General features: G+C 39.8%; 1 protein-coding gene across 2 annotated transcripts in view; it reads left to right on the top strand.

The window, feature by feature from the left end:
- Dock8 (dedicator of cytokinesis 8) overlaps window positions 1–17194 on the top strand; it is a 218614-nt gene that overhangs the window by 129855 nt on the left and 71565 nt on the right. For both annotated transcript variants that reach the window (XM_047524520.1, XM_047524521.1), the window contains 7 exons: window positions 5260–5377; window positions 7829–7899; window positions 8956–9094; window positions 9697–9798; window positions 11972–12067; window positions 12710–12944; window positions 14560–14724. In XM_047524520.1, coding sequence (XP_047380476.1) covers window positions 5260–5377; window positions 7829–7899; window positions 8956–9094; window positions 9697–9798; window positions 11972–12067; window positions 12710–12944; window positions 14560–14724 — 926 coding nt within the window. The remainder of the gene's footprint in view (window positions 1–5259; window positions 5378–7828; window positions 7900–8955; window positions 9095–9696; window positions 9799–11971; window positions 12068–12709; window positions 12945–14559; window positions 14725–17194) is intronic.

Raw genomic sequence — 17194 nt, 5'->3', positions numbered from 1 at the left:
CGGGCGGCGACAGATCAGCAGTTCAAAACCAACCTGGGCAACATAACAAGACCCTGTCTCAAAATAAAAAATAAAAAGGATTGAAAATGTAGCTCTTTAGTAGAGCACCCCGGGTCCATCCCCAGTACAACAATAACAACAAACATTTGAGGAAAAAAATCCATCGTCCTCACTCTAGGGCATTCAAATGCACACTAGCCTGTTTATCTTGATTCACCCCAGTCTTTCCCAACAGTGTTTGATCACACTGTTGTGTGATTCCCACTCCCAACCTCTTCCCTATATACTTGATAACACTTTACAGAGCCCTGGGGGTCCCTGGAACTGATTGGGAAATACAAGTTTGTGATGCACTTTTCAGTGACCACCAGGCTAATGGAATCAGATTAATACCTGGTATGAGACTAGGTGAGGTTTTTATGACCCTCAAAGAAATAAGCCTCTTTGCTTTCAGTAATGGTAAGTTGCCCATGAAATATACTATGCAATACAAAGTTCAAACTTGCTCTGAAAATAAAGATAGACTATGGGATGTGAAAAGAAAAGATAAGCCTGGTTCCCAATTCTAACCTTCCTAATCTAGTATGTATTTAATTCTGAAGACTGATTCATTTTGAAAAAGAAATTCTCTCACATCCTTTTACCAAACCCGAACACAGGGATTTTGAGCATCAACCAGCCCCTCCTGGCTTCACAGGGATATCACAATGACCAGTAGTTTTGAAACGTGGTGTCTCTCACGCTCTTTCCTGCATTCATTCATATTCTCTCTCTCTCTCTCTCTCTCTCTCTCTCTCTCTCTCTCTCTCTCTCTCTCTCTCTCTCTGTTCAGCAGATACTAAATGATTTCCTCAGGGTAGACTATGTGGTCCATCAGAAGCATGTCCACTCATCCTACTCATTTGGTCCTATCTTTTGCTTTCAGTTTTCCAGTCTCTGACTGCCCTAGACCTCATTGGTTAAATAGATTTAAACTTTCATCTTCTGCCTCATATCTGGCTATTAACTTCACACTTTTCCAATGGAACATACTTTGTATTTGAATATGGGCCCACTAAGTTATTTATTTTAAGTGTATGTAGGAAAGGGAAGAAATCTGCTGGGTATATCTGTGTAGATCTGTACTGTACAAATTCACATGTATACGGCTATAGTCCTCAAATGTGGGTGATTTTGACCCCCCAGGGAATATTTGATAAAATCTGAAGACATTTCTGGTTGTCACAGCTGAGTGGGGTGAGATCTCAGTGGTATCCTATAGGTGAGGACTAGGGATGCTGCTGAGCATCCTGCAGTGCACAGGTCAGCCCCGTACAACAAAGAATCATCTAGTCCAAAAGGTCAATAGTGGCCAGGTTAAGAAACCCTGGTGTCTGTTAATATGCAAATCCTTATGAAGTATTATGAGACCCCACGCTCACTGGTGGAATGTCTGGTGACCCGGACTTCCTTCTCCTCTCCTAGTATTCAATCCACACAAAGGTGGTTTTGGTATCTTGGAAGTCCTTGTGGGCAAGAATGTGTCTGTTTGGGGAGAAGATATGGCCTGGAAGTTAAGAGAGAGATGGACCAAGAGTGAATAAGACAAACACTTTCCCAAAGGACATGACACCAATAGAACCAACCTTTGTTTTACTATTGACACTCTAATAATGAGACCCGAGATTGAAGGTAGACATGTTGTTGAGAGACGTCAGAGTACCACAGTATGAAAAGCCATTCTTAGCATTTCAGTAAGAGACTTCGCTGGGGGAGTGATATATGGTTAAGAGCACCGGGCTGCCTGGCTCAAATCCTGACTCTGCCATTTCCTAGGCATATAGTTTGGCATGTGTTATTCAATATTTCTGTGTCTCATTTTTTCCTCACTTCTAATATGGGGATGATAATGTGGTTATGATGACAATCACAATGCTTCTTACCTAAAGGATAATTATGAAAATTAAACAAGTTAATAAATGTGAAGTATTTGGTTTTATGGGGGTTATTTGACTTTTGGGGTTTTTTTGTTGTTGTTGTTGTTTTGTTTTGTTTTGTTTTAAACACAAAAACATTTATTTAGCACACAATTCTGCAGGTGGGAATTTAGGCTGACTTCAACTTGGCAGTTCTTTAGGTCTCACATAGTATGTGCTCAGTTCCTGGGTCAGATCAGTGCTAAACAGTCTAGAACAGCTTCAGCTCAGAAAGTCTATCTCTTCTCCAGTAGGTATATCATTCATTAGGAGGCTGTCCTTTCATAATTGTTCACTTGGCAGCTGAGCAGTTTCCAAGAAAACAAGCAGATACTTAGTTTTAGAATTAGTCCGGCATTATTTCTGCTGTGTTGTGTTGGCCAAAGCACAGCATAAGGCCATCCCAGAATCAAATGCTTAGGAAATATACTCCACCTCTTGAGGGGAAAAACTACACAGTTAATTCACAACAGATGTGAATACAAGGAAGGGGATAATTGTGGCCATTTTGCAAATGGCTTTCTGAATCTGGCTTATTGCACTTAACAGGATGTTCTCCAGTTCCATCCATTTTCCTAAATGACATAATTTCATTCTTTTTAATGGCTGGATAAAACTCCATTGTGTATATATGCCACATTTCCTTCATCTACTCATCTGTTGACAGACACCTAGACTGGTTTCATGACTTTGCCATTGTAAATTGTGATGCTATATACATGGGTAGGCAAGTGTCTCTTTAGTATGCTGGCCTTAATTCCTTTGGATAAATATAAAATAATGGGATAGCTGGAATCACATGGTGGTTCCATTCCTACTCCTTTAAGGAAACTCCATACTGATTTTCATAGCAACTGTACTAATTTACATTCTCATCAACAGTGTATAAGAGTTCCTCTTTTCCCACATTCTTGCCAATATTTATTGCTATTTATATTTTTGATGACTACAATTCTAACTGGAGTGAGATAAAATCTCAGTGTAGTTTTTTGGTTTTTTTTTGCTGGATGGATCCAAGTTACTTTATTTTTTTTTAAATTTTTTTTTTATTGTAAACAAATGGGATACATGTTGTTTCTCTGTTTGTACATGGCGTAAAGGCATACCATTTGTGTAATCATTAATTTACATAGGGTAATGATGTTTGATTCATTTTTTCCCTCCCCCCACCCCTCCCACCCCTCTTTTCCCTCTATATAGTCCTTCCTTCCTCCATTCTTGCCCCCCTCCCTAACCCTAACTCTAACCCTAACCCTAACCCCTCCCACCCCCCATTATGTGTCATCATCCACTTATTAGCAATATCATTCGTCCTTTGGTTTTTTGAGATTGGCTTATCTCACTTAGCATGATATTCTCCAATTTCATCCATTTTGACTTTTTGTTTTTTGATACTAGGACTTGAACCCAGGGCCTCACACATGCTAGGCTGAGCTACATCCCCAACTCTACATATGAAACATTTAAAATATTACCTGACTCAGGATAAATCCTGTATAAATTTTAATATTATTACTCTTTCTTTGAGTCAGAACTACTCTTCGTCAAAAATATGCAAATATTCCTTTATTCACCATAGGTTTACTTAGCAACTATTATGTCCCAGGCACTAATCTAGCTGCTGAAGATATATCAGTGAATCAAAAAGCATCAGATAAAAAATCCCTATCCACAGATTCAAACTAAAAAGCTTTCTCTCAGCAAAGGAAACTATCAGCAATGTGAAGAGAGAGCCTACAGAGTGGGAGAAAATCTTTGCCAATCATACTTGAGATAGAGCACTGATCTCCAGAATATATAAAGAACTCAAAAAACTTTATACCAAGATTAAAAATAACCCACTCAACAAATGGGCTAAGGAAATGAACAAACACTTCACAGAAGAAGATCTACAAGCAATCAACAGATAAATGAAAAAATGTTCAACATCTCTAGTAATAAGAGAAATGCAAATCAAAACTACCCTAGGATTCCATCTCACCCCGATTAGAATGGTGATTATCAAGAATACAAGCAACAATAGGTGTTGGAGAGGATGTGGGGGAAGAGGTACACTCATACATTTGGTGGGGTTGCAAATTAGTGCAGCCACTCTGGAAAGCAGTGTGGAGATTCCTTAGAAAACTTTGAATGAACCACCATTTGACCCAGCTATCCCACTCCTTGGTCTATACCCAAAAGACTTAAAATCAGCATACTATAGTGATGCAGCCACACCAATGATCATAGCTGCTCAATTTACAATAGATTGTGGAACCAACCTAGATGCCCTTTAATTGATGAATGAATAAAAAAACTGTGGTGGATATATATATATATGTATATATATATATATATATATATATATACACACAATGGAATATTACTCAGCCATAAAGAATAATAAAATTATGGCATTTTTCAGGCAAATGGATGAAGTTGGAGAATATCATGCTAAGTGAGATAAGTCAATCCCAAAAAAACAAAGGACGAATGAAGTGGATGGTGATACATAATGGGGGGTGGGAGGGAGGCAAGAATGGAGGAAGGAGGGACTTTATAGAGGGAAAAGAGGGGTAGGAGGGGTGGAATAAACAAAAAATAACAGAAGGAATCAAACATCATCTTATGTAAATGTATGATTACAAAAATGGTATACCTCTACTTCATGTACAACCAGAGAAACAAGTTGGACCCCATTTGTTTACAATAAAAAAAAAATCCCCGAGCTTACATTTAGTGGAATATACTAGTAATAATGCAAATTATGCTCAGCCTAGTATCCGTTGCTTATTGAATGAATGAATATATTACTCATGTTGTTGTCATTATTTAATGATTGGACTTGGAAGTTTGTTCTGACCTCTTACACAAGAAGGAAATTTAAATTAACACAGAGCACCATGCCAATAGGAAATGGAAATTACCACGTAAAGAATAGGAAGAAAAAAATAGAAAGAGAAGGAATAAAGTCAGGGCACGAATTTGGTTTAAAATGAGCTAAACCTTTGTTGCCTTTTTATCTGTGTATCAGATCTACAATCACCTCTTTGCAGATTTCAACATTCCAAGACATTAAGACTCACTAATTGTCTGTAGACACATCTTTCTACGGAGCAAAACAAAGTGTTGGTTTTTATCCCATGGCTGAAGCTGATGAGGAAGAATCAACAGTAACTCCACCCTCCAACAATAATTGACATCTGAAGGGGAAAATTCCATTAAAATAATTACTCTCTGAACATTGGCCTAGGTACTCAGTGAAGAACTCAGTAAAAATTAACTCTAGACCTTATGCATTGGTTCTTTATCTTTTCTTTTCCAGAAATCTTCTCTATGTCTACCCACAGAGACTGAACTTTGCTAACAAACTAGCATCTGCCCGGAACATTACAATAAAAATCCAGTTTATGTGTGGAGAAGATCCTAGCCACGCTATGCCGGTAAATAGGGGGTAAAATTTGCTTCACAGCAGGTGAGAGGCACTTCCCTTGTGAGACCAGATGGGCAGAATCCAGGGCTCATCCATGTACAAATTATTGTCTTCTAGGGAAGCTCTACTCACTATGTCCAGGGGCTTTTCCAGCTAGTCCAGTATGGTTCCAAGAATAATCGCAGGAAAACAAGCTCAATCTAAATTGAAAGCCTCTTTCCTAACTTACTCCATGATGAGCTATGAAGTGTTAGAAATGCATATCATTTTAGAGGAATAAAAATATCATAGTCTTTTCATGCTACCCATAGGACCACACCACTCTAATAACCTACAATATGAATAGATGGGCTCGGTTGGGCACAGTGATGCTTACCTGCTATCCAAGCAACTTGGGAGGCTGAGGCAGGAAGATCACAGGTTCAAGGCCAACCTCAGCAACTTAGTGAGCCTGTCTCAAAATTTTCAGAAGGATTGGGGATGTAACTGTTAGAGTCCCTCTGGGTTCAATCCCTAATACCAGGGGAAAAAGAGAGAGAGATGAGTTCAACTTCTCCACCATGTTTTCTGAATGTCTTCATATATGCACTGCATTACATACTTACGCAAACAGACCAAATCTACTGATAAATATAAAGTACTGCCTAGTAATCATAAATGCACACCATTCAACACCTTTTAGGGGATGGCTCTTCATCCTGAGGCAAAATATAAATCAAATAATAAACTATAATACAATGTTCTCCAAAGAAGTCAAAATGCCAGAATCTGTACTTTTTAACTACCTGCTACCAAATGAGATGGGGGGTTAGCTTAAATTATTTTTCATAAGTCATAAAACTCAGGTAATATACCTTTCTTCTGAACTCAGGGTATAGCTCAATGGCAGAGCACTTGCCTAGTATGCACCAGACCCTATATTTAATTCCCAACACTGCCAAAGAAAATTATATATTATATATAATATATATAATGCATAAGGTCTAGAGTTAATTTTTACTGAGTTCTTCATTGAGTACCTAGGCCAATGTTCAGAGAGTGATTATTTTAATGGAATTTTCCCCTTCAGATGTCAATTATTGTTGGAGGGTGGAGTTACTGTTGATTCTTCCTCATCAGCTTCAGCCATGGGATAAAAACCAACACTTTGTTTTTCTCCATAGAAAGATGTGTCTGCAGACAATTAGTGAGATTAAAGGGATATATAATATATCCCTTTTTCTATTGAAGTAATTTTCCCCAGTACTTTCATTCCTAAAATATCTACTTTTAAAAGTCTTCCTCCTAAAGTCCTACCTATCTTTCTGATGCAAGGTGTCCTCTTGCAACAGTGGTGGGGAAGGAGGAGGGAAAGAGGAAGGAAGGGAATAAAAAGTGTCTGGAGGAAGACTCCCTTAGTCCTCTCTGTCCAGGACCCTGGCAAGTCACCACTAAGGGCTACCAGGTACAGTTAGTTGTGCAGATCCCACATGTAGCCAAGATACTCAGCCAAGGGGTAAGTGGGGGTAAATTCCCACCAGTTCTCCACTCACCAAGCCCTGGCACCTGGCATAGGGGTCACCACATCTACAGGAAAGAAACTTTTTCTTGGTCCGAAGATGAGGCCATGTGTGAAATCATATGCCTTTAGGGCTTCATAAGACCCAAGGAAGTATCTTTAAATATATGGGCAAGTGCAGTGGAGATTGGTACCACCCAATGACCAAGACCATAGCTTTGGAAGGAAAAAGAACCTGGACCAGGGATCTTTCATGGGACAGAAGTATGTGACTGCCCTGTTGTACAGACCTCTGGGGAATGAGGCAAGGGGAAAAGAACACTGGTTTTCCAATCTCACAAACCTTGTGTCCCTTGGTCACTAATATAGGCCCTCGGAAGCCAGTGTTCTCTGCATGGTCAGTTTTTTTGTTTTGGTACGAGGAACTGAACCCAGGGGCACTTAACCGCTGAGCCACATCCCCAGCCCTTTCTTGCAGCAGGTAATGGGGCTTGAACTCAGGGGCACTCAACCACTGACCCACATCCCTAATCCTTCGTTTTATTTTATTTGAAGAGAGAGTCTCACTGAGTTTCTTAGGGCCTTGCTTTTGCTGAAGCTGGCTTTGAACACATGATCTCCTGCATCAGCCTCCTGAGCCTCTGGGCAGCCCTTTTTTTTTTTTTTTTTCACTATTTTTTTTATTTTGAGACAATTGCTTAGGGGCTCACTAAGTTGCTGAGGCTGTCTTTGAACTTATGATCTCCTGCCTTAGCCTCCTGAGTCGCTGGAACTTCAGGCATGTGCCACCACACCCATAGTCAGTTCTTTTGTCCCTTTAGTTGGGTCAGTTGTAGAACTCTGCACCCTTAATTTATAAAATATAGCTCTACGAAACCAGAGCGTCTTACTAGCCCCCTGGTAGTTGATTTGAATATACCCAAAAGTCACTGTTAATTTTGTTCATTCTATGTTGGTGAACAGGTCATCTTTGGAAAGTCCAATGGGCCTGAATTTCTTCAGGAAGTGTACACAGCCATTACATACCATAATAAGTAAGTTTATTTCCGAATTCCAAACTTACGGCAAGATTATTTCATTATCTTCTAGTTTTTATGAATTTCCCAAGTGATTCTTCCTGACAGTTTTTACAATTTAGGATGTAAATAACAGAGGAAATTTTTGCCAGTTTCATTACTCTCTTGGCCATGCAAATTTTTCATTATCAAATAAGACTGGGAGAAGAAAATATCTTTAAAAATCTAATACAAACTTGACTTTTTTTTTTGAATCTCAAATCCTAATATGATACAGAGAGATTATATAGGGTTAAATAAGGAAATAAATTTTCTAACTTGCTCTGAGATTCCAGAAGTGACCAGAAGCAAAATCCAGCTGTCCTTGTTCATCTTCTTATCTTCTGTATATGACTTCTCACCTGCCCCAGAGCCTGCTTTAAGTTCACCAGAGCAGAAATGGAACTCTCATAAGTATGAGAGTAAAATGAACCATGGAATAGTATTTAAACGGTTATTAACATTTTATAGGATGGGAAATAGGGCTTGATCCTGGCCTGATAACCCAAACCCATTTACATGCTTCATGTAAACACCGGCCACACTTGGTGTAAGGGTTAAATGGGGTAAGGTGCATGAAGCCCTTAGCAAAGTGTCTGGGGCTCCCTCATTCACTAAAACTGACTTCCTTTTCTTTCCTGCATCCTTCATTTTTTTTCCTCCAGTCCTTTGATGAGAGCAGCCTCATGCCAGGTCCTGGTCTTGGGGTAGAGATGAAAAAAGAAGTCACAGCAGGACTCTGAACCTCACCCCTTTTTTCAGATTACATTGTTGGGTTTTTCCATTGTATGTGGAAATTTCTTTTTCCTTGACAAAGCCTTTCATTTGTGAGCAGTTTTATGGAAGTGAAGTGTATCCAATAACAAGCTTGGTCTCAAGGACATCTCCCTCAGGAGCAGAATAATGTCAAATGAAAAGGCCTCACACCACGCAGACTAACTCAGGAGCAAAAGGGCCCCTCACATTGCAATTTATAGTCAGAGAAGTCATCCTTCTTGCTAAAAGTTATTTGTGTATAATGTGCTTTTGAAACAGGTCTCCTGACTTTTATGAAGAAGTGAAAATTAAGCTCCCTGCTAAGCTCACAGTAAATCACCACCTCCTATTCACCTTCTATCATATCAGCTGTCAGCAGAAGCAAGGAGCCTCCGTAGAAAGTCTCCTGGGATATTCAGTGAGTTGCTTCCAACTTGCCAATTCACACTGCAGTGCTGGGCAGCCAAGGTCCCTGTAGAGATAAACAACTAAATTCCTTTCATTTGCTTTATTCCTGTCAGAAGTAGCAAAACGTGCTAAACCAGATTATAGGAAAAAGCTGAAATGAGTTGACTTAGTAAATGACAGATTTTACAAATGGAAAGTTACTTGGTGATAGCTACTGAAAGAATATTCATTTAAAAAAAAAAAAGCATTGCAATGTCTGTTCTTTCCAAATTTAATATATGTGCTTCACACATAGAACTAACTCTTTTTCTTTTTTATTCCTTTAAAAATATAAAAGGTAAAATGAACATTGATGTTCAACACACACAAACATTGGTTATAAAGAAAAATGCTACTACTTTGGCTTTGAAAGCAGTAAATCATTGATATTACCATCTCAGGAACTGTCAGGGAATTTAAAATGCAAAGAACTGGACAGAAATGACTGCCAAAAAGAGACCTGGTCAATATCTAATCATTGTTTAGTTGCATTTGATTATTGTGAGCCAGATAAATTGCCTGAATTATATGCTATAATAAATACCACTTTATTCTTTGCATCATCTGTTTCAGTGGCTGCCAATTCTCTTAAACGAACGTCTTCAAACTGGATCCTACTGTCTCCCAGTTGCCTTGGAAAAACTGCCTCCCAACTACTCCATGCATTCTGCAGAGGTAACCAGCAAGGGGCCATCAGCTGGTTCTTGTCTACCATAGTCTTGGATCACTTCCCATTCCCTTAAATGTGACTAAGGATGCTCATTGTGTTTTCTGGATTGCTCATCTCTCAATACATGGTGTTTCCTGAGAACACATGGTTCTGATAGGATGGGAGACATATCTGACTTTGGAAGACACCTCATTCATTAGATGCCACCAAATCAGAATGTTCAGTAGATGCAACCTGTACCCTCCACAACGCTACCTTGGGTTATCTAAAACAAAGGAATCCACAGAATAATGTATTCTAGATGAGGAGACAAGTCGAGTCCACTATTGATAAACAAATGCTCCCAGAAAGGATCCTTAGAAAAGGTTTCCAGGCTAGAATCTTCTCCTATAGGTCAGTGGTCCCCAGGTGGAAATTGGAGTTTTTACTCCTCTAAAGAACCCAGCACCAACAAGCTTCTCCCTTTCCTGCCTCCTGTCCTCCCTCTCACCTGTGCATTCTGCCTGTGGTGAGCCCATTAAAAGAGAGCCCCACGAACTCGCCATCCAAGCCACACCAACTCCAGTTCCTGGGCTTCTCAGTCCCTTTGGTTTAGGTTTACATCAGTATATTATTAACATCAGAGTATTATTTTGAAGCAAGTTCCAGATATATCATTTCACTTATACATATTTTAATATGTATCTTGAAAATAAGGGCTCTTTTTTAACTTTCACAATACCATTTTCATACCTTGAAAATTTAATAATAACTCCCTGATCTCATCCATATCTAGTCAGTAATCAAATTCCCAATTATCCCAGTGAGATCATTTATTTTTTACATTTGTTTATTTGAATCAGGATCTAAATGAAGTCCACATATTGCTGTTGGTTGATGTGTTTTTCTAAGACCATTTATTCTACAGCTCCTCCTTTCACTGTTGGATTTTCCTTTGGGTTTCTAAGTTGAAGAATTTCCCAGGGCATTGAATTTAGATCTGACCTTTACAGCCAAGTTTCTTCCCAACTCCTTTGCTACCCACCCCTTTATCCAGGTTGTTTTCCTCTTATTGTCTTTTTCTCCTGGAAAGAGGCATCTTTTGCCCTGGCCGTAGGCTCATGCCTGGCTTCACACTAAAACTGCCCTCCTCACAGCCAGCTGAGGGTCAGCCTGAGTGTGTTCACAGGTTCCCTGGTTGCTCTAAATGACTCGGACCCAGAGCACCATGCAGAAGTCCTCAAAATCACTTTCTCATCATATTCTAACTCCCAATTATCTTATAAAGCATAGAACAAATTTTTGTACACAGACAAATTTGGATCCAGAATCTGGATTAGGCCACACTTTGTGTGGACATGGGTGAATTACTTGCCCTCTCTGAGTCTCAAAGATGAAGCCAAGTCTATTATCTGCCTGTAAGGCTGCTGTGAACATGAAATGAGGTATTGCCTGTTGAGCAATAAACTTAATGCTGGGTAAATTTAGTTCCTTTTCCTACTTGACCCAAGTTTCCCCCTCCACCCCTGTGGTGCTGGGGATTGAACCAGGGCTTTGTGCATGTGAGGCAAACACTCTACCAACTGAGTTATATCCCCAACTCCCAAGATTTTTTTAATAGATACACCCCCATCACTTCCTAATATCCTTCATACAATTGCACTGTCCAATATGGTAGCTACTAGTAGACCTGCCAATGTATTGACAAATAACTGATGGAAAAGGGGCTTTATGAGTAAGGTAGAGCCAAGTAGGACTGCAACTCGGAAACACTTTGTTTATAAGAGAAGTCATTTCCAGTATTCAAATGCATTAGAGTTTCATGTCTTGTGTAGTTACTCTACACTTTGTCCCGACACTCTTGATTCATGGGAAAATTACTTACCTCAATTGCTAGAATCAAAGATCATCAATGCTGGATGGGGGTTTAGGTACAGATCATCCATTTCAACCCTCTCCTTGCTGCATGAGAACATTAAAACCCAGGGAGTGATTGACATGTCAAATGAAAATAACTAGTTTGGTGCAGAATGGAACTTGAACTCAAGGCTCTTGACTCCAGGTCCACTTGCAATAGTTTTCTGGGAAGTTTTCTATCTGTCGGACCCCAACATTTACAGTCAAGTTGCTGTGCACTACTTGTCAGCAATCAGAAAAGGGCATTGGATTGCTAATCTTTTCTTATTCTTCTTTAAACAGAAAGTCCCTTTACAGAATCCTCCCATCAAGTGGGCTGAAGGACATAAGGGAGTATTTAATATTGAAGTGCAAGCTGTTTCTTCTGTTCACACGCAGGTAAGGAACGCCAAGGCCAAGTTTGATGAAGAGGGAGGTGCAGCAGAGAAACCTTCAAAGGACAGGCCAATAAAAGACCAATGCAGGTCTTCATCTGTGGATAAAAAAAAAAAGAACCTTGATTTCTTTGTGAGGACTTACAAGCCGACTGATTCAGTTTTCATTTTCCCTTTAAAGGGGAAGACCGTAGGAGAATGTCATGTGTCTACAAGTTGGGTACCTACTCTGTAGCTTGAGAAATTTTGTGGAGAGACTTAATCCGAAAAGCTTTTCTGCTGTTACCACCTTTCCTTCTGTGCCTTTGCTGTTGTACCAGCTTTTTTAGAAAAATTCCATCCCCCCTCCTTTGCCTGCCACTGAGTTAGGCATCTGCTTAGACCTCTCTTTTGCATTTACCTACTGTGACAACCTTTGCTTACAGAACGCATCAGAGACTAAATTATTTTTTCTTTAATTAGTAATTATCGAGAGGTCCTATTTTGTTCACTGCCTTCTATACAGAAGTCCATTACCTTGCTCTGCTCTGGAACACTGGCTCAGACGTTGTGCCCATACAGAGCTGTTTGATTGTCCTTATGGATCTGTGGGTGAGCATTGCTGGGATAAGACCCCATGAGTGTCTTCTGCCTTTTTTCTTCCTAGGACAACCACCTGGAGAAGTTCTTTACTCTCTGCCATTCCCTGGAGAGCCAGGTGACCTTCCCTATCCGTGTGCTGGACCAGAAGATCAGTGAGAATAAACTGGAGCACGAGCTGAAGCTCAGCATCATCTGCCTCAACTCCTCCCGCCTGGAGCCTCTGGTGCTCTTCCTGCACCTGGTGCTGGACAAGCTCTTCCAGCTGTCCGTGCAGCCCATGGTCATCGCTGGCCAGACAGGTAGAGGCCTGTGGGACTAGGAGGAGGCATGGGCAGGCGGGGTCAGGCCAGGGTAGATAGGTGGTAAAGAAAACATAGTTTTCCAGGAATCCAAGAACAATGTGCTTCCTTTGCACTTATGACGAGAGTTCAAGGGAAATCAAGTCCAGTGCTGCTGCTGCTTTTCTTTTTTCTTTTCTTTTCTTTTCTTTTTTTTTTTTTTTTTTTGAGACTCAATGCATGTTTACAAAGAAAGAAAAAGAAAAGAACATGAAAATGGTATTCTAAATATCATAGCTTTTTTCATAAACTTTATTGAATGATTAGAGGAAGCCTTTCAAATTTCATTTCTGACTGGGCACGGTGACACATGCCTATAATCCCAGCAGTTCAGGAGGCTGAGGTAGGAGGATCTCAAATTCAAAGCCAGCCTCAGAAATTTAGGGAGGCCCTAAGAAACTCAGGGAGGCCCTAAGAAACTCAGCAAGACCCTGTATTTAAAGAAACTATAAGAAAAAAAATAAGGGCTGGGGATGTGGCTCAGTGGTAAAGCACCCCTGGGTTCAAGCCCTGGTACCCAAAAAATATCCATTTCTGGTAAACTGGTGGATTTATTTTAAGATTTTTTTTTCTCTTTTTTGCTTTCTTAAAAACTGAGTGTTTTCTTTGCCATCAAAGTCAAGGCACTTAATCTCCAAGAGTTTATTCAGTGTCTACTCTATTTAGCAGTATGGAAGGCACAGTGTGCAAAGACAAAGTATGAGAAGCATTTCTGACCTGGTAAAGGGTTTCGGTCTTCACAGAGACTGAGTTTACCACTAGAAGCAGCAGAGAAGCATGTCATTTGGATATACGTAAGCCCTGTACTGCACAGCTTCACAGGCTTCAGGAAGGGGGGAATCTGTGCAGAGCATTGAAGGATCAGTGTAGATAGAAGCAAGGAAGGCTTTTCAGGTGAGGACAACAGCCTGAGAAACCAGGGAGGAGAGGAGAAAGCAGACATGCAATGGAACAATACGGCTGCTGCCTCACTGGAAAGGAAGTTGAATTTGAGCAGAAACAGGCACAGGGCTGGATAAGTAGGTTGGAGCCGACTATGAAGGGCTTGGAGCACCAGAACAAGAGCATACATAGAGTAAACCAGTAGTTTGGGCCCACCATGGGGAATGACATAACACACATACATTTTTAGATCAGACTGTGTAGAATCTGTGTTATGCAACAGCACATCTCAAATCTTAGTACGCTCTCAAATCCCTTGGGCAACTGGTTGAAATGCAGATTTGGATTCAGCAGGTCTGGGTGTGGCCTGAGACTCTGCATATCTGACAGACTCCCAGGCAATACCAATAATGCCAGCCTGCAGGTCCCACTGCATAGCCCCAGTTTACAGCAGGGTGTACAGAGGAAAGACACCCACACGTGTCTTGGTCCTGAAAAGCCATTGTGCTGGCCAGAGGCAGTGAAAGGAGGGAAGGTGAATGGCTGTGGTGAGCAGAGCCAGGGCTGGAGCTAGCTGCAGCTCCCCTGGCCCAGGCTCACTCCACAGACTGGCTAAGGTGATCAGTGGTCAGTACTCACAGTTGCCAGCTGGAAGAACATTCACCTCAGGTTCCTGTTTCGCTTGATTCCTCAGCCAACTTCTCCCAGTTCGCTTTTGAGTCCGTGGTGGCCATCGCCAACAGTCTGCACAACAGCAAGGACCTGAGCAAGGACCAGCACGGGAGGAACTGCCTGCTGGCTTCCTACGTGCACTATGTCTTCCGCTTACCAGAGCTGCACAGAGACTCGCCCAAGCAAGGTAGCCTTGCCCGTCCAATTGCCATGTAATTCAAAATCAATTCAAGTTTGTTTTTCAGAATGCAAAATTCATGTAAGTCCTGAAATTGAAAGTTTCCTTCTAGATTTTTCTTCCTCCCTTCCTACCTCTTTTTATGCTCTAGACGCTTATTTTGTTTGCTTACTTGATAATCTTTCAGTGTTCTTTATCCAGTTGCTAATTTATGATTCAGTTGAGGATTTCTTTTTAAAAATGCATGATATTCATTTATGAATAGTCAGAAACAAACCTCACTGACATATAGAACTATAAGGAACTAAAAAAATTTTTAAGTAAAAGAATTAAATACCTTGATCAAGTATGATTCACATACTAGAAAAATAAAAATAAAAAGATGGAGAAGTGTTGACTAATGCCTGGGATTCTAGAATAATGTCTATCCATTGGCAGTGGTATCAGTGGTTCTTAAACTTTTCATTATTAAAAAATAATTATATTTTTGTTTTAGTTGTAGGTGGACACAATACCCTTATTTTATTTTTACGTGGTGCTGAGGATCGAACCCAGGGCCTCATGCATACTAAGCAAGCACCCTACCACTGAGCCACAACCCCAGCCCTGCTATTCTTCTAAATTATTTACATAGGTAATAATCAACCAGAACTTTGGATCAGCATGATATAATAAATAACATCAAGTTCATCAAATTCCATACCTAAATAAACTTGGCACTTTATTAGTCCGTGCAGCCTTATTTCACATAAATCTGTAGTTTCAGTAGTTTTTTTATTTTATTTTTACAGACTGCATTTTGATTCACTTTACACAAATGCAGTACAACTTTTCATTTCTATGGTTGTGCATTGTGCATGATGTAGATTCACACCATTCGTGTAATCATACATGTACATAGGGTAACGATGTCTGTCTCATTCCACCATCTTTCATACCCCCACTTCTCCCCTCTCATTTTCCTCTACATAATCCAAAGTTCCTCCATTCTTCTCTTATCACCCACCCACCCCCATTATGGATCAGCATCCACATATCAGAGAAAACATTGGCCTTTGACTTTTTGAAATTGGTTTATTTCATTTAGCATGATATTCTCCAATTCTTTCCATTTACCTGCAAATACCATAATCTTATTCTTCTTTATGGCTGAATAATATTCTATTATGAATATATGCCACAGTTTCTTTATCCATTCATCTCTTGAAGGGCATCTAGGTTGGTTCCACAATCTAGCTATTGTGAATTGAGCTGCTATAAACATTGATGTAGCTGTATTACTGTAGTATGCTGATTTTAAGTCATTTGGGCATAAACACAGGAGTAGGATAACTGGGTCAAATGGTGGATTCATTCCAAGTTTTCTAAGGAATCGCCATACTGCTTTCCAGAGTGGCTGCACCAATTTGCAACTCTACATTTGCAATGTAGAGTTTTTCCCCACATCCTCGCCAACACCTATTATTGCTTGTGTTCTTGATAATAGCCATTCTAATTGAAGTGAGATGAAATCTTAGGGTGGTTTTAATTTGCATTTCTCTAATTACTAGAGATGTTGAACACTTTTTCATATATTTGTTAATTATCTGTATACCTTCTTCTGTAAAGTGTCTTCCCAGTTCCTTAGCTCATTTATTGACTGGGTTCTTTGTATTTTTGGTGTAAAGTTTTTTAAGTTCTTTATAAATTTTGAAGGTTAGTGCTCTATCTGAAGTGTGCATGGAAAAGATTTTCTCCCAGTCTGTATGCTCTCTTTTCACATTATTGTTTCCTTTACTGAAAAAAAGCTTTTTAGTTTGAATCCATCTCATTTATTGATTCTTGCTTTCATTTCTTGTACTTTAAGAGACTTGTTAAGGAAGTCTAGTCCTAAGCCAACATGATGAAGATTTGGGCCTACTTTTTCTTCTGTTTGGTGCAGGGTCTCTGGTCTAATTCCTAGGTCCTTGATCCATTTTGAGTTGAGTTTTGTACAGGGTGAGAGATAAAGGTTTAATTTTATTTTACTACATATGGATTTGCAGTTTTCCTAGCACCATTTGTTGAAGAGGCTATCTTTTCTCCAATGTATGTTTTTGGCACCTTTGTCTAGTATGTAGTACCTGTATTTATGTGGGTTTGTCTCTGTGTCCTCTATTCTGTACCATTGGTCTACCTGTCTGTTTTGGTGCCAATACCATGCTGTTTTTGTTAGTGTTGCTCTATAGTATAGCTTAAGTTCTGGTATTGTGATGCCTCCTGCTCAGGATTGCTTTGGCTATTTGAGGTCTTTTATTCTTCCAGATGAATTTCATGATTGCTTTCTATATTTCTAAGAGGAATGTCATTGAGATTTTAATTGGAATTGCATTGAATCTGTATAGCGCCTTTTGTAGTACAGATATTTTGACAATATTAATTCTGCCTATCCAAAAGCATGGGAGATCTTTCCATCTTCTAAGGTTGTCATTAATTTCTTTCTTTAGTATTCTATAGTTTT

Source organism: Sciurus carolinensis, chromosome 14 (genome assembly GCF_902686445.1).
Source record: "Sciurus carolinensis chromosome 14, mSciCar1.2, whole genome shotgun sequence".
Taxonomy (NCBI): Eukaryota; Metazoa; Chordata; class Mammalia; order Rodentia; family Sciuridae; genus Sciurus; species Sciurus carolinensis.
The sequence above is the reverse complement of the archived record's forward strand: the minus strand, read 5'-3'. Positions and strand labels throughout refer to the sequence as shown.